This window comes from Musa acuminata, chromosome BXJ2-10, assembly GCF_036884655.1.
Source record: "Musa acuminata AAA Group cultivar baxijiao chromosome BXJ2-10, Cavendish_Baxijiao_AAA, whole genome shotgun sequence".
Taxonomy (NCBI): domain Eukaryota; kingdom Viridiplantae; phylum Streptophyta; class Magnoliopsida; order Zingiberales; family Musaceae; genus Musa; species Musa acuminata.
Window position 1 is genome coordinate 21,490,955 of NC_088347.1, and position 23,070 is coordinate 21,514,024.

Consider the following 23,070-nt stretch of genomic DNA (forward strand, 5'->3'; position numbering starts at 1 on the left):
GGAGACGAGTACCGCCCCAGGGAGATCCCCGCCATTCGGACCCCCGAACGAGCCGAGACGGCCTCCCGGGTCACGGCTAAGAAAAAAAGGGTGTTTACACTAACTAAAAAAAGGTGTTTACACTAACATAATGGCGCTAGAAGGAGGGTCGGTCCGAATGTCAAGCGATCCACAGGCTCACTCCGACGAACCCCCAGCCATCCGGTCGCACACGACCGACGCGACGGAGGAACACCCCCGACAGGAGGGAATTCGGGACGAGCGCCCCGCCGCGACCTCGGAGCGCTATTGGCGATTATTCAACGATCCGGGCCTATCGCCTCCCGTCGCCAATCCCGGTGGCCCGTCACCCGTGCCACCCGAAGCCTTCTACGACCTCACGCACCAGGTTCGGGCCCTTACGGGAGTAATGCAGACCATCATCCCGCTGGTCTCTCCCCCGACGTCTTCACACTCAACCTTACCCCCACCGCGGCAACGGCCCGCCGCTCAAAACGCCGCACCGCTCCCCGAGTCTCCCGCTTCGCCTCCGCGCCGATCGACTCAACCCGGGAGCCGAGGAGCGGAGGAACCAGCGGCGCACCCAACGCCCGTAGCCCCACTTTCAGACTCGGCGGAGGGCCTGTGGGCCCAGCTACGCCTCGTAGGCCGCCGGCTGGACGAGGTGCAGCGCGAGGTTCGCCGGACCAGGGGAGACCCGGGGGCCGAACAACACCAGGGGTCCCCCTTCATCCCCGAGATTCAAGAGCAGGCCATCCCGCCGCATTTTCGGCTCCCGTCATTAGATGCCTATGAAGGTGCCACCGATCCGGCAGACCACGTGGCTGCTTTCCGCGCCCAAATGGCGCTATACGGGACGTCCGATGCCCTGATGTGCAGGGCGTTCCCGACAACCCTACGGGGCCCAGCCCGAGCGTGGTACAGCAATCTGAAGACCGCGACCATCGCCTCTTTCGACCAGTTGGCCAGGGACTTTGAGCTTAACTTCCTGGCTCATGCTAAGCCGAAACCGTCGGTGGCGATGCTCCTCGGGCTCAACCAGAGGGAGGATGAGCCCCTTTCTCACTTTGTGAACCGCTTCACCACACAAATCCGCGGGCTATCTGATGCTCACCCTTCTTTGATGATGCAGGCATTCATGATGGGCCTGCGCCCTACCCGATTCTTTTGGTCTCTGGTGGAGCGACCCCCTACTTCGGTTCCCGAAATGTTGCAGCGTGCGAACCAGTACATCGCTGCCGAGGCATGGATGGTCGGGAAGCGTGACGAGCGCAAAAGGGTCAAGCCAGAGCAGTCCCAACAGCAACAGCCCGCCACCTCCCGACGCAGGGCTGGCGGCCTCAACGATGCGGTACCTAGGTCCCCTCCTCCGGGCCTGAACTCCTCTCGGACCGAGATATTTCTCCATATTAAGGAGAAAGGCCTTCTCAAAGACCCCTACCCGATGAGGAGTCCGCGCGAGCTCGCGGACCGCTCTAAATACTGCCGTTTCCACCGGCAGCCCGGTCACGACACCGAGGAGTGTCGAGAATTAAAAAGGCAAATTGAGGAGCTCATCCGCCGAGGGCACCTCGGTTCATACCTCCGACCAGACAAGGAGCTCTCGCCACGCCCGGAGGGCCCCATCGAGCGACACATAGATGTCATAACCGGCGGGCCGGCGTCCGGAGGGAGTTCCACGGCGGGTGGAAGGGCATACGCCAGGGCCTCCCGGGCTGAGGATTCCAAACCTGAAAAAGGCCCCGAAGTCACCTTCCCGACTGAGGGATCTGAACTAGCCGAGCATGACGACGCACTGGTGATATCAGCCAGAATCGCCAACGCGCAAGTGAGAAGAATCATGGTCGACACTGGAAGCTCGGCCGATATACTTTATTTGGACGCCTTCCAAAAGCTCGGCCTGGTAAAGGAGAATATGAAGCCGGTATGCTCAACACTCACGGGGTTCACCGGCGCCTCAATCTCGTCACTAGGGGTCATCACCCTGCCCCTAACTTTGGGAGCCTTCCCGAAGGCAAAAACTGTGATGACCTCCTTTCTGGTGGTCGACCTCCCCACGGCATACAACGCCATCCTAGGACGGCCAACCCTCAACAAGACCCGAGCCGTCATCTCAACTTACTATCAAACCATCAAGTTCCCGACCCACGATGGGGTCGGGGAAGTGGCGGGGAACTCCTGGGAGTCCAGGCGCTGCTACTTGACCGCTGTGTCATTAAACAAGAGAGCAAGGATCCAACCCCCGCTGGAAGACCCCCGGGAGGGAAAAAAACCAACCCCCCGCCCCGAGCCGAAGGAATCCACTGTCGACTTGCCACTGGTCGAAGGAAGGCCCGATCAAACAGTCAAAATCGGGTCGGGACTCCCCGAAAAAGAGCAACAGCTGCTCGTCGGCCTTCTGCGAGTCAACTCCGACATCTTCGCTTGGACGCCAGCCGACCTAGCAGGAGTCCACCCGGAAGTCGTGCTGCACCACCTGAACATCTCGTCCGACGCCCGACCGGTGAAACAGAGGCCCAGGCGGCAGGCCCCGGATCGGCAACTGGCCATCCAAGAAGAAGTAAACCGGCTTCTGGCGGCCGGTTTCATAGAAGAGGCAAGGTACCCACAATGGCTCTCCAATGTAGTCCTTGTCAAAAAACCTAATGGAAGCTGGCGGGTGTGCGTTGACTACACCAGTCTCAACAATGCTTGCCCAAAAGATTGCTACCCCCTGCCGAAGATCGACCAGCTGGTCGACGCCACGGCCGGCCACGCCCGACTCTCGTTTATGGACGCCTTCTCCGGGTACAACCAGATCAGGATGGCACCCGAAGATCAAAAACATACAGCCTTCCTCACCGAGCAAGGGATATATTTTTACAAAGTTATGTCGTTCGGGTTGAAAAACGCCGAGGCAACCTACCAGAGGACGGTGAACAAGATGTTCGCCCGCCAGATCGGACGAAACATGGAGGTATATGTCGACGACATGATCGTAAAGAGCCGAACGGCGGAGGCTCATCCCTTCGACCTGGCAGAAACATTCGACACTCTGCGGAGGTTCGGCCTGCGCCTCAACCCCACCAAGTGCGCCTTCGGCGTGACCTCGGGAAAATTCCTCGGATTCATCATACACGAGAGAGGGATTGACGCCAACCCGGAAAAGATACAGGCCATCATTGACATGCGGCCTCCTCGGACGATCAGAGACCTGCAGCGCCTTAACGGGAGGCTAGTCGCTTTATCGCGTTTCCTCTCCCGATCGGGAGATCGCTGCCACTCTTTTTTCCGGGCCCTGAAGGATCCGAAGAACTTCCGATGGACGGCGGAATGCGAGACGGCCTTCGAGCAGATGAAGCTACACCTGGCCAGCCTCCCTCGACTCGCTTCGGTCTCCCCAGGGGAGAAGCTGAGTCTCTACCTTGCCGTCTCTCGGCACGCGGTCAGCTCGGTTCTAGTCAAAGAAATTTCTAGCGATCAACTACCGGTCTACTACGTCAGCCACATGCTGGGCGGGCCAGAAGAACGCTACCCGCCGATCGAAAAGCTGGCGCTGGCGCTCGTCCTGTCGGCGCGGAAACTCCGCCCCTACTTCCAGGCCCACCCGATAGAGGTAATAACCGATCAGCCGCTTCGGCTTGTCCTGTCCAAATTCGATGTTGCAGGGCGTCTCCTCAAATGGGCAGTGGAGCTCGGCGAGCACGACATACAATACGTACCTCGGACCGCCATCAAAGCCCAGTCCGTGGCAGACTTCATCGCGGAGCTGACCCCGAATACCGGCGAAGAACTCGAGCTGCTGCGCGACACCTGGACCCTCCACGTAGATGGCTCGGCCAACGCGAAAGGCGCCGGTGCGGGTCTGGTACTGACAACACCTGACGGCTGCTCGATCGAGCGCTCCTTCCGCTTCGGGTTCAGAGCCACCAACAACGAGGCAGAATACGAGGCTCTCCTGGTGGGGCTCCAGTTGGCACTGGAAATGCAGGTGACCGACATACGCATCATCACCGACTCACAGCTGGTGGCTAGGCAGCTCGACGGCGAATACGAGGCCCGGGACCCAACTATGGCGAAATACCTAGCACAGGTAAGAAGCCTGGCCGCCAAGTTCGCCCATTTTGAACTGTCGAATGTTCCCAGGAGCGAGAACCAGCGAGCCGACACCCTGGCTAAACTAGCGTCCGGCCCGTCCCCCTGGGCTCGACCCGAGACCGAAGAACTCCCCCGCCGAGCCATAGAGGTCGTCGCCACCGTCGCTCACGGCGCGCCGGCCACTTGGGTACAGGAGATGTTACGCTTCAAGCAGGACGGGACCCTGCCCGACAATACAACTACAGCTCGGCGCTTGCGTCGGACGCAGGCGTGGTACACCGAGGAAGGAGGACGGCTGTACAAACGGTCTTTCTCGCGCCCCCTGTTGCGCTGCCTGGAGCCGAGCGAAGCCTGGACGGTTCTGTCCGACATGCACGAAGGGGCTTGCGGGGAACACATAGGCGAGCGAGCCCTGGCGCACAAGGTACTCCGACAGGGGTACTACTGGCCGACCATGCGCCAGGACGCAAAAGCTCTCGTGCGGCGATGCAGCTCATGCCAGGAGCACGCCCGTACCGCCCGACGGCCGGCGATCCTGTTCACCCCCGTCGACTGTGCCTGGCCATTCGCGCAATGGGGACTGGACATACTCGGGCCTCTCCCGCCCGCCTCCGGCCAGCGGAAGTACATCATCGTGGGAGTGGACTACTTTACCAGATGGGTCGAAGCCGAGCCCCTAGCAACCATCACGGAGTCGCAAGTGAAAAGGTTCGTATGGAGAAACCTCATAACCCGTTTCGGCCTGCCCCAGTCCATCGTCGCCGACAATGGACCTCAGTTCGCCGGCAGGAAATTCCAAGAGTTTTGCGCCAAGCACAAAATTCAACTGAGGTTCAGCTCGGTGGCTTACCCCCAGGCGAATGGGCTAGCTGAAGTAACCAACCGGGCCATCGTCGACGGACTCAAGAGAAGGGTATCCGCTACCCGATCGGCTTGGATCGACGAGCTCCCGAGCGTCCTGTGGGCGCTTCGCACTACCCCCAAGACCCCGACCGGGGAGTCTCCCTATAGCCTCACGTTCGGGACCGAGGCCGTGTTGCCACCCGAGGTAGCCTTCCCGACTCCGCGGACGGCAGACTACAGCGAAGAAGCCTCGGGCGAAGGGCTCCGATCAAACCTGGACCTGCTCGAGGAAAGACGGGCCGACGCACACCAGAAAGCCCTTTCTTACAAAAGAGCCGTAGCGAGGGTCTACAACCCGAGCGTGCGACCCCGGTCGATAAAGTTAGAGGACCTGGTCCTGCGCAAAATCGAGGTCAGCCACCCCACCCGAGTAAGGGGGAAACTGGCCCCAAAGTGGGAGGGACCCTATCGGGTCATCGGAGTATCCCGACCGGGGACATTCAGGCTCGCAACAATGGATGGCGACCCCGTGCCCCGGACTTGGAACATACAGAACCTTAGGAAATATTTTGTCTGAAGACATAGACACTACGCAAACACAGAAAATCGGAGGAAAAGATCATCTTATTAAAAAGGAGGGGATACAGAAGCCAAAACCCATACACAAAACCCTCACACGCTCGACCCCGACATACAAAAACGACCCTCACTCCTCTCCCGGAGTCTTTGGGCGGTCGTCGAACGGCACGTCCTCCGGCATGTCCACCTCCAGGTCCACGGGGTGAGAGGCGAACGGATCCCTTTCCACCTCGGAGCCGGGAGGGCACGAACCGAAGCGACCCAGGGCTATTCTGTATCCATACTCATAGGATACTCGCCCCATTCGGGTCAGTCCGAGCTCAAAGTTCTCGGACTTCTTGTAGGCTTCGATCGCCTCCTTGTCCTTTGACGGGCGGAGGCGAACCTCCTCAGCCAACGCCTCGGAAGCAGCGCGGGCTTCAGCCTCGGCCTTCTCCGCCCTCTTGGAGAGACCAAGCGCCTCTGACTTCGACTGGCGGAGCTCGGCCCGATCCAAACGGAGGAACTCCTGGAGCTCCTTGACCGAATCGCCCGACCGCTCGAGCTCTGCTCGTAAACGCGCCACTTCTTCCTCGGAATCGGTCGCGCGTTTTTCCGCAGCCGCTACCGCCTCGGGGCCCGACCCAGTCCGAATCTCCTCTAGCTGACGACACAACTCGGAGTTGCGCTCGCTGAAGTCCCAGATTATCTGGCCAGTGTCGCGCACTCGGTCCATCAGCGCCGTCGAATAATGGAGGCCCTGCCACAAGAAAATAAGGGTCGGCGCACAGTCGCAGGGATGCCCGGAGTTAGCGAAATGCTTACCAATGTCAGAAACCTCCCCGCCTTGCTGAGCATGGTCTCCGAAGGCAGGGTGTACAGGTCCCGAGCCAGGTCGGGGTGGAGCACGCCTCGAAGGAAGGCGGCCGAGGGATCTCCCCCGGCCCATACCTGGTCCCCTCGGGACAACCCCTTCCATCGGGCGACCAGCGGGTCGGAAGCCTCCCCTGTCGGAAGCTCGCCCATCACCGCTGCCCATAGGGGCTCGTCGGCCCCCGTGCGTAGCCCGCACAGATCATCCACCGTGGGCAGGTTCGCCCTCTTCCCGGCCGCCCCCTGGCTAGGCCCTTCAAATCGGGAAGGCCCCTCCTCCCGAGTGGTCCGCTTGGCGCCCACGATTGTTGGAGGAGTGGTCCCCGTCTTGGTTTTCCCCGGGCCCGTCGTCCTCGCCTTCTTTGACGGACGTCCCTCGGGGATCTCCAATGGGGCACCCGCCGAACCGGGCAACGGGTCGGCTGGGGAACGCGGAGGGGAAGCAGCGGACTGGTGCGGGGAAGAAGCCGACGAAGAGCGACCACCACGGAGGGACAGGAGCTTCATTCCTGCGAAGAAGACAAGCAAAACCGTCACAAACTGTGGAAACAAATAAAACGTGGAGAACACCCTCTATAAACATACCCCCGAAAGCCAGGCTAAGACCCGCCTCGGCTAGCCACTCCTCGGTCATAGCTCGGATGGCCTGAGAACCGGGAAGGATTGCCCGAATCCTCTTCAAATCCCGACGCTCCTCGTCGTTCAAGTCCGGGACTGTGTTATCTATCACCCTCACCGCCCACCGAACCCCGAAGCCCCAATCCCTCGGCCGCATTTTTCCCGAGACCACCTCCTCGGCGCGGCCAGCCCGTCCGAGACGTGCTCCTCGGCCGCATGTTTCCCGAGACCACCTCCTCGGCGCGGCCAGCCCGCCCGAGACGTGCTCCTCGGCCGCATGTTTCCCGAGACCACCTCCTCGGCGCGGCCAGCCCGCCCGAGACGTGCTCCTCGGCCGCATGTTTCCCGAGACCACCTCCTCGGCGCGGCCAGCCCATCCGAGACATGCTCCTCGGCCGCCTATTTCCCGAGACCACCTCCTCGGCGCGGCCAGCCCGTCCGAGACGTGCTCCTCGGCCACATGTTTCCCGAGACCACCTCCTCGGCGCGGCCAGCCCGTCCGAGACGTGCTCCTCGGCCGCATGTTTCCCGAGACCACCTCGGCGCGGCTAGCCCGCCCGAGACGTGCTCCTCGGCCGCATGTTTCCCGAGACCACCTCCTCGGCGCGGCCAGCCCGTCCGAGACGTGCTCCTCGGCCGCATGTTTTCCCGAGACCACCTCCTCGGCGCGGCCAGCCCGCCCGAGACGTGCTCCTCGGCCGCATGTTTCCCGAGACCACCTCCTCGGCGCGGCCAGCCCGTCCGAGACGTGCTCCTCGGCCGCATGTTTTCCCGAGACCACCTCCTTGGCGCGGCCAGCCCGCCCGAGACGTGCTCCTCGGCCGCATGTTTTCCCGAGACCACCTCCTCGGCGCGGCCAGCCCGCCCGAGACGTGCTCCTCGGCCGCATGTTTTCTCGAGACCACCTCCTCGGCGCGGCCAGCCCGCCCGAGACGTGCTCCTCGGCCGCATATTTCCCGAGACCACCTCCTCGGCGCGGCCAGCCCGTCCGAGACGTGCTCCTCGGCCGCATGTTTCCCGAGACCACCTCCTCGGCGCGGCCAGCCCACCCGAGACGTGCTCCTCGGCCGCATGTTTCCCGAGACCACCTCCTCGGCGCGGCCAGCCCGTCCGAGACGTGCTCCTCGGCCGCATGTTTTCCCGAGACCACCTCCTCGGCGCGGCCAGCCCGCCCGAGACGTGCTCCTCGGCTGCATGTTTCCCGAGACCACCTCCTCGGCGCGGCCAGCCCGTCCGAGACGTGCTCCTCGGCCGCATGTTTTCCCGAGACCACCTCCTCGGCGCAGCCAGCCCGCCCGAGACGTGCTCCTCGGCCGCATGTTTTCCCGAGACCACCTCCTCGGCGCGGCCAGCCCGCCCGAGACGTGCTCCTCGGCCGCATGTTTCCCGAGACCACCTCCTCGGCGCGGCCAGCCCGTCCGAGACGTGCTCCTCGGCCGCCTATTTCCCGAGACCACCTCCTCGGCGCGGCCAGCCCGTCCGAGACGTGCTCCTCGGCCACATGTTTCCCGAGACCACCTCCTCGGCGCGGCCAGCCCGTCCGAGACGTGCTCCTCGGCCGCATATTTCCCGAGACCACCTCCTCGGCGCGGCCAGCCCGCCCGAGACGTGCTCCTCGGCCGCATATTTCCCGAGACCACCTCCTCGGCGCGGCCAGCCCGCCCGAGACGTGCTCCCCGACCAAAGCACCTACGCTGCGCGGCCTGCTCGCCCCGGACATGAGTCCCAATCGCGACCCACGAAAAGAACCGCCGCTTACCGATCAAAAGCCATGCCTCGAATCCCCACCGTCCGATGCCGAGTCATGGCTTCCTTTGGGGGGGGGGGGATATGATATGGCAAAAAATGGTAAACCCCACTCCCGGCGACGCCCCCCGCACGTGGACAGGCGCGGCGCCCTAGGGAGAGCAACTAGGGCAACGGTCTGCGTCCGGACGTTAGCCTCACTGAGCCCGCAGCCCCTTCAGTTGACCCAGCACAGTAGGACGAGACAGAAGTGGGTAGCGGTTGAAGCTCGCCCATACCCTGCGATCCCTCGTTCCCATACGCAACGTCCTCAGCGATGTCAGATGCCATCAGAGATACGACCCCGACCGACGGGATGGCGCACCCGAGAATGCCGGGTTCCCCTATAAACGTCCTCAAGCCAGATGGAAGAGGGAAGGCTGAATTCCCCAAACAACCGCCATCGCATCTCTCTAACTTGATCGTCGGAGGGGTCGGGTCGAGCGGACCCGACCATTGTGCAGGTATCAAGCCGAGGTCTCCCGTCCGGGACGCGCCGGCGATCCCCGCCCGGGAAGAGTCGCCGCATCGCCCCGAGTCCGAGGCCGCACCCGACCACCCCGGTGGAGACGAGTACCGCCCCAGGGAGATCCCCGCCATTCGGACCCCCGAACGAGCAGAGACGGCCTCCCGGGTCACGGCTAAGAAAAAAAGGGTGTTTACACTAACTAAAAAAAGGTGTTTACACTAACAAACACACAACTATAAATCATAGCTTCTCCATATTTTGGAATCATCCAATCCCATGGTGTCTCTGAGATTAGTGTTCTAGTTTACTTTTCAGGGGTAAATGATTGTTCCACAATACTCAGGTTGTTTGGCCGGATCGATCAGTATAGCTTTTCCTTCAGAGGCCATTATATCCACTGATCAAACTTTTTTGATGATAAAAAGTTTCTATGATATATGCAATTGCATCACATCAAAGATGTGTTAAGTGTCTGTTTCAGTAACCAGATTGAGGAACCACTTATGTGACATAACATAATTCGCTGTAGCTTTGCAAGAGATTAACCGTGAAAGACTAAGGAACCCCTGGTGCTAACCATGAGAAGTGACTGTATAGCTTATGTGACTGTATCATAACATAATTGGCAGTAGCTTTGCAAGAGATTAACCATGAAAGACTATCTTTCTAAAGATCTCATAGTGGCTGTGCTCATGAAGACAGAAAAAGAACATGAGCCTTTGAATCATTTGTTTGGATTTGGAATTTTATTAGTGAGACAACCACTTCTTATTCCTACAGCTTATGTGACTGCATCATAACATAATTGGCAGTAGCTTTGCAAGAGATTAACCATGAAAGACTTCATCTTTCTAAGGATCTCATAGTGGCTGTGCTCATGAAGACAGATAAAGAACATGAGCCTTTGAATCATTTGTTTGGATTTGGAATTTTATTAGTGAGACAACCACTTCTTATTCCTACAGCTTATGATTCCTTTTTGTTCTAGTCATTATTATTTGCAGCTTCCATTGTTCCTACTCCATAAAATCATTCTATCCCTTATTTCTTTTAACTAGTAGAGCATTTAGAGAGTAGATTTATATGTTGTAATGATGTTTGATAAGATGGGGGAGAGAACTAATTTGAGTTGTTCACCAACCATAGGGCCCTCCTGTTGGAGCTGATGAGATCTAAGGTGGTGGTCATATATATATATAGATAGTGATGGGAACATGTTTGCCAGCAAAGTTCATTCAATTTGCATATTGTTCACTATTGTGTATGACCATAGAATAGTCCCCAATGAGCTAATTGTGCACAGAATCATATACCCATAAAATGACTTGCACAAAAATCTGTGCCACTGTAATGCAAATCTCGACGATTACACTGCACTCCTAATGTCTTTGGCATCTCTCAACTTGCTTCTCCATGGATGCAGGGAATCATGGAGTCAATAACAGCAGCAGCCATGGATGGTTAAAGCACTTGAGATGAGACCTCCAAATATATTGTGTCTTCTTCTTGTGCTTCTCGTGACAGTGGGAGGAAATATTCCAACTTCGTTGTCGAAAACAAAGATTCATCACAATATATTCCACCAAATATAATGGTTTATCCTCTGGTGCTATTTTTATTATATTTTTTATTTTTGGGGGAGTGGAAATGTTAGAAGAAGAATATTTTGATACCAAAAGAATAATTGAGTGAATCAACAGCAAAAAAATAATAATTTTGAATTAATGCATATAAGATCTACCTTTTGTCATAAATCTTTTTGGTAGGGGAAATATTTGCACCAATAAAAGCGACATAGAAGATAAGACTCATCTCTTTCTGTTTGCTCGACGTAAATCTGATAGCTATCGACTGTCCTCTTATAGAACTTTGTAGAGGTAGTCGACTAGGATATCACTCCAGTTTCCCTTAACACCTTTACAAATATAAGAAAAATAAATAAAAATATTTGGATTAATTTTTAGGAAACATTTTTTTTTTGCATTTCTTTGAGAGAATATTTAGAGCATCTCTTATTTTTCATGAAACATCTTAACAAGATAATTAAAGCAATACTTTGGTACCAGTTGGATGAATCAGTTTAATTTCTCAGATTATAGTGTACTATTAATATACTTACATAGAAGTCTTATGTTTGATTATTATTATTCCTAAATCAATAAGTACACCTATTTGAAATCATATATTCATATATTCCTAAATCAATAAGTAGACGAACGTCTTGGACTTTCGACGAACCCTCAAACTCTCGACGAAGTCTCGATCTTGACTCCAGCCCAACATCTATTTTATGCCTTGATCACTATCGTAGTTAATTCTACACAATTAAAATATACTCGATCTAGACAATTATTACAAACCTTGAATCATGTTGTTCGATATGTTATTGGTTCATCGACGTTTCGTCCGATTCTTCGATGCATTGTCCTCTCTTGCGGCCTATTGTCCAATCGGTTAGTTGACCGGATGCTCAAACTCATGGCCCGAAGCCTTTTGTCAATACGTTGATCGATCTTTCGGCTCGATGGCCAATCTTTTGATATGTTTTTCTCCGGGCCAATATGATTCTTCCTGATTTAATTGTCTCTCCTTGATCGAAGCTTCTCGCATCACTCAAAACACTATCAATTGGTTTCATCATCAAAATCCGAGATTCAATAGTTTTTAATTAAATGTTGACTTCGTTTATTTCGTAAAATAGTTTTTTTAATTAGGTTTACAAGGTCACCCTAGAGATTGATCCGTAGAGTATAAGTACATCAATTATTAGTGTCGTTTAGAAAATACGAAAAGAGACATCTATTTTTTTCTCTTTAGCCTCTTCTTACGTACCATTTTTTGTTTTTTACTAAAGAAGCTTCTTTATATTTGTCATCAAAGTAAGTAATTGAATTTAGCATCGATTAATAAGCATAAAAAAATACTTTTAACTTGTACATTGTTGAAACAATACCAACTCTAAGAAGAGGGGAAGACAGAATGAGATGAACAACAATCATTGCTGTGCATCAATTACACTTCCTTCGATGCATGCATCAATTATCGGCTATTCTGATGCATGTACGCTGGATGGCATCCCGGCTTACCGATGACCAATGGTGGATTCCAAGTACCTCTCCCCAATCACCATCGCAGCAGTCTTCCCCGTCCTCCACAGGAAAGGAATACATACTCCGCACGGCTGAGCAACACTCGTCTTTCTGCGTGTGTCTGCGTGTGTATGTATGCGTGAGAGAGTGAGAGAGAGAGAGAGAGAGAGAGAAGATGGGGGACTGGTCATGCATTATGAGAGTGGTCGACTAGTGTTCTATCCGTGACTCCCTCGCTGACTTCAAACACTCTGCCTCTTTCCTTCTTCTTTTTATGTGTCGTGTTCATTGCTTTGCCTCACCACTTTATGTCATGCCTTTGATTGATACAAGTAGCTTACGTAGGGAAAGCGGCTTCATGGTTTCTCTGATCCAACTGGTCCATCGGTTTGTTTGATTTCAAATCGAATCAAAATTACTTACTTTGATTTCTAGTCTTAAAAAATCATAACCCACCTACAACTTGTGTGCAGATGAATCCTCCGCGAAAGGTGTTCTGATATATCCCAACAACGAAAGAACAAAGAAGTGAAAGCTTCAAAGAGGAATGAAGCGTTGAGTTGACTGACTTCAGGGTCGGTAGAAACCATGGAAGCACTACTAATGGAGTCATCAACAACATGGAGTTGCAGTGTTGCCTTTTTTTGATTTCCAGCCACCATCATCTGGAGATCCGATTGATTACCGAGGGGGAGCGGGGGTGATGATGGGATGGTCGAAGTGGAAACGTAGCTAACAGTATCATATGCTCGGCATTCATGAACATGGGAATCTCGAGCTGCTGCAGCACTCGACATGGAGCAGCCGAAGCTGGATGGCCAAATGATTCATTTCCCTTTTTTCCATCACCTCGTATCATGTTTGTAAAGAGCCATCAATAACCCAACCCATAAGCATTGATGATCGATGCATTTGGAGAGAGAGATGAAACTCGAGACTTCCATGGTGGCCCCCATGGCAAATATAATGTCAGGGAAGAGGTAGTAAGTAATATGCTTGATTCCGACTGCACTCCCTCCTCCCTTGGTATCAATCAAATCACAAAGGAGAAGAGAGCCCACCACCTTTGTTTACCTCACTCACCACACCCCGTTCCTTGAATCATATTGATGTAGCTTTCGAGAGTTGTGTGTTCCTTCCATCTTCGTTTTGCTAGTGCGGTCCTCCTCATGGGCTGGGGAGTGTGTGTAGAAGTGGGACCTCCTCCTTGGTTAAGCAACACATGCTTCATCTAATGGGAGGCACCCCACTACGCAACCGCATCCACAAGTATTGATTCTTCGCCAAGCGGAGAGATACTTTTTGCGGGAAATCTTTGGAGTATATGTGTGTGTGTGTGTTGGGATCATGACATTTCCATTTCGTAGAATGAATGCATCCATCATTCATTCAATTATGCTTATGAAAAATGAGTATTTTTCTTTATTTTTATATCATACATAATCTTTGCTTTGCATACGAGGCTGGTACCATTGATTGATATCTTGAATCTTCAACACACTCATGTTTTGGGTGCATCTTTTCTTAACAATCCAATCGCAAGTACTTCCAACTTATGCAAATGAGTAAGGGTTTTTTAACCCTATGAGATTAATATTTTAGATGTTAAACCTACTTTTTTTTTTTTTTGTATAGCTCAAATCTGAAAACTCTTTAATATTGACATAAAATGCTATAAGCTTAATATAATTTACTTCCGTACAAAACCCACCGTTATAAATATCCCTTCGTTTCCTCGCCATGGTGACACTCCAAGGACAACTTCAACTCTCCTCTCTCTCTCTCTCTCTCTTGAAGGAGTGAGTACATAGGCAGATGACGAGGCCCGGAGTCGGGTCGAACACAAGCAACACCGCCGCCTCGGCCGTGCCGCACTCGGCATGGCGCTCTCCGGTCACCTACCTCTTCGGCGGGCTGGCGGCGATGCTGGGCCTCGTCGCCTTCGCCCTTCTCATCCTCGCCTGCTCCTATTGGAAGCTCTCCGACTACCTGAGCACCGACGGCGCCGACGCTGACGGGGGGGAGGCCTCGGGAGACGCCGCGAAGCCTCCGCCCCTCTGCGAGAAGAGCGTCGTCGTCGTCATGGCCGGCGATTGCAAGCCCAGCTTCCTTGCCACTCCCGTCGCCTGGCACGCCGCAGCGAGTGGGAGGAAGATGGAAGCCGCGGTGAGCTCACCCAAGCGTGACGCGATCCCAATCCAACGTGAATTGGACCGCAACAGAGAAGAACGCGGAAACCCGCAGTAGTAGTCTCGTTCTTCTTTGTTTCTTGTACTTTTAGAGGAAAAGAAGGGTCTTAACTATAAATTCATATCACAACAAGTAACAATTTGAGATGTTTGACCCAAAATCAAGAAGAGGGAAAAACTGAGTACGAGGATGAGGAGAAGGGAAGGAAGGCGTAGAAGAATAGAGTAAGACGCGTGTGTCAGCACTCGGTTTCTTGATGAGCTACAAGACACACTTCCCTTCAACGGTTGAGCTCATCAAAAAGCTTTGGAAGTGAGATGATGATGAGCTCTTGACATTTATGTTTACGGTACAGACTTGCATGAACAGTGTGTGAGAACAAAAGTCTCATGCAGTTATCTAACCACCAGATAACACGTCGACAAGGGATTCATATATCCCACGCGCAATCGCTCCAAGATCAGGAACGCTCCAGAAATGCCTTTCGGGAATCTCAAAGCCGACCGTCAAAGATTTTCTTTTTTAAAAAATAAATATTCTTAATTTGAATAAAGATATCGTTTTAGAGAAAACTTGATTGTTATAATGAATCACAATAGGATTTCAAAAGTTACTCTGTTCACACATCATTGAAAGGAGATTTTCTCTTTGACTTTTTTTCAAAAAAAAAAAAAAGTAATAGTATTACCTATAAATAAAAAGTAAATCCTGCGGTGATCTGTTGAGTACTAATTAGTAACTCTACTTTCTTCATTGAATGCATGAAAAATTTAAAGATAGGTGGTGAAAAGGAAGGGTGCCGTCAAAGGGATAAAAAGGGGGAAGAGCAGATAAGAAAAGAAGTCAGATGAATTAAAAGCTTAAAAAAAGGTAGTTTAACCAAGAGTGGGTCAAACATAAAAAGACAAAGAATTGGGACTTATATCCAAAGAAAGCAACAAAATAGAAAAAAAAAAAAAAAAAAAAAGGTTGGCAGGCCCACAGGAATGCTTGCTTGGAAAGTAGGAACTCAACAGCCGAGGGAAAAAAAAAAAGTTGAGGTTAAATAAAGGAAACGATATTATTATTGAAGCAGAGTTCAAAACATAGAAAACTAAAGAGAAATTTAATTTATGAGAGACCTATTGAAGTTTTTCTAAGATAAATATCATCAAAACCATAATAAATCACGAGGATTTCCGACCTTCTATGTAGGTCACCATCCAACGATGCGTAAATCGAACACTCTCAGGTTACACGTGTTGTTCAAATTTTGTGCTATGCTAAAAAAGGAAAGGCCTTGAAGAGAAAGAGGTATTATTAGCCTTTTTGTCTCGCGTGTATAAAGAAAGGGGAAACTAAAGAACGAAGAAGTTGACACATCTCTTACGAAAATCCTACACCTCCAGCTTACAATAATAAAACCTAAAAGAATCATGATCCAGTCATTGAACCACTACTCTACATGTAGATATGAATAATCAAACTTCAGGACAACGAGAGATTAAACTGGGCATGTTATAGCATCAAATGTGTGAGAAGAAAGAAAAGAAAAAAAGCTCACGTTTAATCCTTTCCTCGAGTTGTAGTTCACGTGTCCCCGAACCTGGGTCCCAGTTATGCTCGTCCCAAAGCTTAGCTTCCACCTGGCTTAAGCGTGTTACTGAGCCTGCAACATGCAACATGAAACATTGGTTCCTATGAAGGTTATATCTATACAATAAATCATATCCATATTTATGGAGTAAATAATATCCTATGCTAAAATCAAACATACGAGATAAGTTCCGATGGCCTATGCCAAAGTGCGCTTCTAAATCAAACAATTAGGACGAACTGAAGCACTCGCTATAAGCATGAATAGGCCAATGAATTATCCTAAGATCAGCAAAGTAATGACCAACGAGGAGCAAGGTTGATGAGAAAATAAGAAAGATCTACACTTCTGCTGCATCAGTCTACTACAATTTGGTAATTATCAGAAGATTGATCAATGATCAGTTAGCCAAAGATGGATGATATGGCTCAAAGTTCAAAATGATGTTGGACATAAAATTCCTTGGTACTGGACAAAACTAGGCCTTTTAACCACTTAAGATTCGAGCTTTGTGTTGCAATTTTTGTTGTAGTTGCATATAGGCAATGTACATTAGGAAAAGTGTGGTGATTCAGTCCTCAAGTTAAAAATTTCGGGGAGGGAGTCTTAAAACCATAAGTTGAACTTACCAATCCAGCCCCTCAAAAAGCCCTTCTCCTTTAATTGCTGAGGTTTTAAAAATTGCCCACTGACGGCTTTTTATCTTATGTAGTTCTAAGGCTTCGGTTATTGCAGCATCATCAAGTGCACCAGGGAGATCCTGCAAGGAAAAATGACCAAGATTGAAGAAGAAGCAAGGAAAATTATGATTTAAAATAAAGCAACAAAAATATTTTTCATCCTTAAACAACTATCTATATTTCGTGTTTAAGATTCTCATAACAAATATAATTTCACAAACATGCCATCCTATATCTTTTTGCCATCTTTTGGCAACTTCTAATCCCTCGAGAGAAGAGATTCTAGTTTTCACAATTTAAAAAGTTCTAACATCTTTTATAAATTTGTGTGTATCAATTGCATAGACAAGACTGATGGTGTCTAACACATTCAATCACAGAAGCCGCCAAATCAAAATATTACGAGACCAGGAAAAGTTAAGCCAAGTTTCAGCCTTCCAACAATGAACATTTTCGGATTTAACAGTAAATCATACTTAGATATGCATGACTAAGATAGTTGCCAAATTCACATGAAGGGAACTTGCTTAAACAGTCTAATTTAGTGGCCTAGAAGCTTCACCTGCTTGTTTGCAAATACGAGGACAACAGCACCCTTCAGCTCCTCCTCCTGCCATAGATATAGAAATAGCAGTAGTTAATATGAAATTATGTAAAATGCTGGACAACTTTATGTGTTACGTTTTGCATCACAAACATACATTCCATTAATGATTACCGTTGAATGCAAAACTCCAAAAAATTTAGTAGCTAAATTTAGATGAAATGTGCTGTCTTAAATTTACATAAACTTATTTTGGAATCTGCTGAACCGAACTGAGAGCATTTTGCTTTACAGTATTGTTAGAGCATATATCTTTATTCCTAAAGATTTTTTTCTAAACCCGTTGCTTCCTGCAGACCTACTATGCAAGGATAGAAGATTATGTCCAAATTTTAACTATCATAATTAATCCCCCGTTTAATGTTTGTTATAGGACAAGTAATTAACAGGGAAGACAATTATCTGGTGGCATTTCCTACATGAAAAAGACAATCCTTCTACCATGTTCCACTACATCCTTTAAAATTTGTTGTATGGATTAAATTGATAAAGATTGATAGGATGTCATCCACATCAAGCTACCCAATCACCCAAATCTATAACCATAGGCACAAAAAAAAAACGAACATTGAGATCTTCGATGTTGTGAGATATTGGAACATACTACTAATTGAAAAGGGAACTTGCTCATACAGAACACAACCAACAGACAACAAGCAATGAGTTAGTCAATATGTGCAAAGATCAGCAAAAGGATGAAGTTCAAAAAAAAAAATGTGACACTCAACATTTCAGCAGACTTCTAGATCTTACTTTCAGACAGAGAACAAATATGCCTAAGAATAACATAATATAAGAGAAATAGATGCACACATATTGTGCAACATACCTCCAGGATAGCATGAAATTCATCCTTAGCAGTTACAAGTCTATCTGTGTCACTGGAATCAACAACATATATTACTGCTTGAGTGTTTGGAAAGTAGCACCGCCAGTATGGTCTGCAGAAAACACAGATTGCTGAAATGGTTTGTTCAAAAATTATTTCTTTTATTAAAAGAAAAATGATACACAAAAGGGGAGAAAAAAAGAACTAAATTTGCACTTTGTAAAGTAGAAGGTTTTCATAACCATCCCAGTAGTTAAGATAATCATGACTCTCCTATACTATATTTCCCATGCATCTACTGCCCATATCATCTTAAAATTACTGCTTCAACCTTCTCCACGAATAGTTGAATCACGCTTTGTAAAGGTCTTGGTTTCAATTTTGACCTTGTCGTTGGAGATGGCTGCTTTTGACTGAGTCTTCATGGTTTCAGCCAAAGAGATTAATGCCAAAAGAATAAAATATAGAAAACATTAAAGAATAGGCATGTTGTTCTAAAGAATATTACAATGGTTTTAGGCTGGACAGATAAAAAATATAAAAAAGATAAAGAGTTGAACAAATAACTATATATTTTTTTATAAAATCATCTTAGTTATACCGCCAGAAAATACATATTCTACAACCATGCATTCCTATGGTAATATGCGTATATTTTGGTTTTCAAAATAGAGTACAAAAGCTTTTCTTACATTTACTTATTTACTTTCATATATCCTTAAGTTGCTAAACAAAGGTTCAGATTCACTAAATCTCTTGCCCACAGACCCAATTGGCAAAAAACTTAAAAGTAAAGCCTTGTAACGATTTAAACATATACTAGTCAGAAACAGAAAAAGCGAATATAAAATAATAGCTTAATATTCTACAGTTACCGAATAAAAAAAAACTACTTTCGGCTGAACTGAGAGAATCGGTTTAAATAAGTCAAATTAAATTGAAACTTAAATTGGTCTCAGCCAAACATAACCAGAACTGGCAGAAACTAGCAAACCGATTGAACTTCAACACTCATTTAAGTCTTGAATAGATCAATTCTTTTACACCAGAATGTCAAATTATGGTTCAAACAAGTATTACAGTAAGTCAGTAACATTATGTGGTTCACTTATTAATTAAGTTGAAAATTTCCTCAGACTTTCTATATATTACTAAGCTGTTCTTAATGCCATTCATCCCCTTATACAAAAAATAGTAGTTGTTTCATAAGGCATCATAATGGAAGAAAATATAAAGAACTTTGTACATATGCTTCTTAATAGTTTACTGTTTGAACATATGACTTGTACTGGCATGTATATTCTCAAAATGTAGAACACTCACATTCTATCATCTCAGTTAGCATATATTTAAGAGCCTCGTACTTTTATGCGTCTATATGCAAATGTTTATTGGGGAGTATAGGAAAACAGTAGTAGATAAAAGAAAGTTGTATGCAAATACAGAAGTCACTATTGCCAACTAAATGTTTCCTGTAATTTGAGTTTATTCTTGCTGCACCATCAAATGTTAATACAAAATTAGGTTCTTTTATAACCTTACTCAAGTGAGGTGCATATTAGGTTATTGATTACAGATAGTTTTTCTCATAAACAGAGTCTAGAAACTTTGGCTATAACCATCACCCTTTTGGGTTTATAACAGCTTTAAATACATATATCATTTTAATTTTGATCTTTCCCTTCTCTTATGCCATGTCACATATTAAATTCAAAAGAAGAGAGAAATTTTCAAAAGGAATGGAGTTCCACTTATTTACAATGAAAGGGTCTAATATTTTAAAAACTTTTTTAAATTGACCTACCAAAATGCCATAGATAAGAAATCTAAGTTATCGTCTAAAAGTTAAGATACCAAAACAAAGCTAGCCCTTTATAACATGAAGATTAACATCTTGCATGAAATCTATTCATGTAAGTGAATAAAGAAATCCAAGGTATAATGCAATAATAAATTAAGAAATAGAGAAGTACCGAATGCTTGTCTGCCCACCTGTTTCAGCAAACATAGGGCTTGTATCAGACAGAGAATATTAAGTCAAGTGATGCAACAAACAAAATCAGCAGAAATTACAAAAAAAAAAAAGCTGGTAAATATAAAGTTCAATATAATTAGACTGCTTATAAGCTAGTGAATAAAGTCCTTCATGCAGACTACACCGCATTAGTGATTATACAAGTCCAGAATAATCAAACCTTTCCATAACATGCTTGAACATTGATACTCATCGTATCTCATCACATTATATACAGCTAATTGTAAATACTAGGGACTAGAGAACTTACATCTCCATAGAAATATTTTCATATCAACATATTTAACATTGTACCACAAAAAACCAAACAGCTTTCACAAAAGAGTAACTTCCCCATCTCAACATAGTTTCATATCAGTTTCACAGCCTTAAGCTCAGTGAAACGAGGATGATTGCATTCGGTAGCATGACGTAGATGGCAAGCATAAAATTTATCATTGCAAATATGAATTTGTATCACTTCTAGACACTAACTAGCTAGGTCATTGCTTCAAAATGATGTGCAACTACTATACCATACAGTTACTTTAAAAAAGACAGGATAGTACATTAAGTTCACTACAAGTGATTTAAGACAGAACCTGAACACAAGTGGTAAATGGACAAAGGTTCATAATCTTTTGACCAGATGCAATTAAAGAAGTTCCAATAGATGAAGCCTTATTCGAAGCAAAAGCACAAGAACTAACCTCCACGGGTGGGGTTTACTCATTGGTTGTGAATGTGTCAATGGCAGTTAAACATTGGTCATACTTTCATATACTCAGGTCAAAACTTTTAGCATGCATGATGTTCTCAACAACAAATGAAATTCTAAATCCTAGCTTCCCATGACAACCAAATTAATCACTTGCCTCCCTTGATTTCTCTCAACGCAATAGACGATAGAGAAATGCATCTAAACCCTCCTTTCTCCCTTGACATCCATGAACTTAACAAAATATATATAATCCCTAATCCCCACATTTCTAGGATCCTACTAAATGCAATGGCAAAGACCTGAGCCATGATAGCTAGCCTCCTACAAAAGAATCTTACCAAGGAAGAGGCATTAGTTTTCTACTCCTATTTTTCTTCTTTTTGGTACTGCCAACATGCTTAAGCAAAGCAGGATATACCATACCATGCCTGCCAAAAGTAGGCTCAAGGCTATGATTTAATAAGATAATCCTTGGCTATCACTTATATGAGGTTAGAGATTTTGTGTTGGTACTAGGTCATTTCTTACTACAAAAAGACCTTTCACTGTAAGAATAGCAATTTGGTTATGTTTTGAGGATAACATTAATAATTGCTTTGAATTTTATAACTTATATACCTCTAATGTATATCACCACGTATGGAGTCTGTTCTGAAGGACTCTATTTGGTATTCAGATCCTAAATAAAACATGTGAAATCCTTCTTACTCAAGTTAGTCTCTAGTCTCTATGAAAAGTGGCTGTGGTCATGTCACTGTTCATGCATTTGGGTCGGGGACATGAGTCATATAACAATACATTACTCATATCCATCATTGCGTTGGTTCAACATTATCTAAGCAAAATTGACCAAAAGCACTCAGTTCCCACAAGCTGTGGGCATTCCGTAAATTTGGACTCTGACATATAGTGTGTTACTATAAAAAGGTTATTTGTAGTTATTTCCTTCTTCTTAAGGTTGACAACTTGAAATCTTTCCTTGTAAAATGCCAACATAGCAACATCAAAACATGCTTACATAAAGAATTTCATGCTCAAGGAAAAAATGTCACCAAAACTGACTAGTCATTGAAGATAAAGTGCTGCGTATAGGCAACTGAAGTAACATGTTATGATTAGTAAACACTATTCAGTACCCAGAAAAGATCCCTTAAAAATGCTAATTTTTTACATGGACCACGAATCTTCTCTATTTCATTGTGGACAAGAAGGTGAAGCAGTAAATATGGATCATTAAGTAGATTTATATTCAAACTCAGCTGGTTAGACACATTTGTTGCTCAAGTTCCTGCGGCTGGTTAAAATGATTGACATATGCAGCGAACAAAAACAACGAGAAAAAGACCCCAAGAAGAAATTGCAAAGCAAAAACGAACTGAAATATCATAATTAGGAGCGTATGAATAGATCTTCCAACATACGAAACAACATAAGTAGAAGACTACATATACTTCATACAATTGGCGAATCAACGTACCGAGATCCCAAACTTGAAACTTAATATTATTGTACTGCACGGTCTCCACATTGAACCCGATCGCTGAAGGAGAGCAAAAACGAAAGAAATGAATCGATATCAATCAGCCAAACTCACGTACCGAACATAGAAAACCAAAATAGAAACTAAGCATCAGAGAGAGGGGAGCACCAACTTGGGATGGTCGAGACCACTTCTCCCATCTGAAGCCGATCTGACAAAGAAAGGGAACCGAATCAAACCACCAGATCCGAACCAGAGGGAGAACCGAAGGAGAACAAATAGGGTTTACGGGGTGTTACAGAGGATGGTGGTTTTCCCGGCATTGTCGAGGCCGAGCACGAGGATCCGAGCCTCCCGATTGCCGAAGAGGGACGAGAACATGCGAGTGAACAGAATCCCCATCTCAATCGATCGATCAGATCGAGATGCTCGAATTCCGCCCTAAAGAGACCAGATCCAAGCAGCGGAACCCTAATCCTGCGACGAATCGTGAAGGGTTGAAGAGATCGGAGCGAGGAGACCTCAGTTCCCACAGCTCGCCCAGGTCGGTGGTTGTTACCCTGCTGTCCTGGTAAGTAGACGCGCTTTATATAAAGATAAATAAATATATATATATATATATACATAAATAAATATATATATATATATATACACAAACATACAT

General features: G+C 47.5%; 2 protein-coding genes across 2 annotated transcripts; one reads left to right on the top strand and one right to left on the bottom strand.

Annotated features, from left to right (window-relative positions):
• Positions 1 to 14,073: 14,073 nt before the first annotated feature.
• LOC135624269 (protein GLUTAMINE DUMPER 3-like) lies at positions 14,074 to 14,623 on the top strand. Its single transcript, XM_065127699.1, has one exon. It carries the CDS (start codon positions 14,128 to 14,130, stop codon positions 14,557 to 14,559), a length of 432 nt encoding a protein of 143 aa, XP_064983771.1. The 5' UTR covers positions 14,074 to 14,127; the 3' UTR covers positions 14,560 to 14,623.
• Positions 14,624 to 15,765: 1,142 nt separating this feature from the next.
• LOC104000148 (ADP-ribosylation factor 1) lies at positions 15,766 to 22,982 on the bottom strand. The gene is made up of 8 exons (XM_009422118.3): positions 22,706 to 22,982; positions 22,579 to 22,617; positions 22,404 to 22,466; positions 20,165 to 20,183; positions 18,192 to 18,303; positions 17,321 to 17,368; positions 16,708 to 16,838; positions 15,766 to 16,150 (listed from the first exon to the last, which is right to left on the bottom strand). Exons 1-8 carry the CDS (start codon positions 22,806 to 22,808, stop codon positions 16,117 to 16,119), a joined length of 549 nt encoding a protein of 182 aa, XP_009420393.1. The 5' UTR covers positions 22,809 to 22,982; the 3' UTR covers positions 15,766 to 16,116.
• Positions 22,983 to 23,070: the final 88 nt, after the last annotated feature.

Coding starts and splice junctions, on each gene's coding strand:
- LOC104000148 (XM_009422118.3), bottom strand. CDS start 22,808: ATGGGGATTCTGTTCACTCGCATGTTCTCGTCCCTCTTCGGCAATCGG. Junction 22,467..22,578: donor AGTGGTCTCGACCATCCCAA/GTTGGTGCTCCC, acceptor GCTCTCCTTCAG/CGATCGGGTTCAATGTGGAG. Junction 17,369..18,191: donor AATTTCATGCTATCCTGGAG/GTATGTTGCACA, acceptor TATCTATGGCAG/GAGGAGGAGCTGAAGGGTGC.
- LOC135624269 (XM_065127699.1), top strand. CDS start 14,128: ATGACGAGGCCCGGAGTCGGGTCGAACACAAGCAACACCGCCGCCTCG.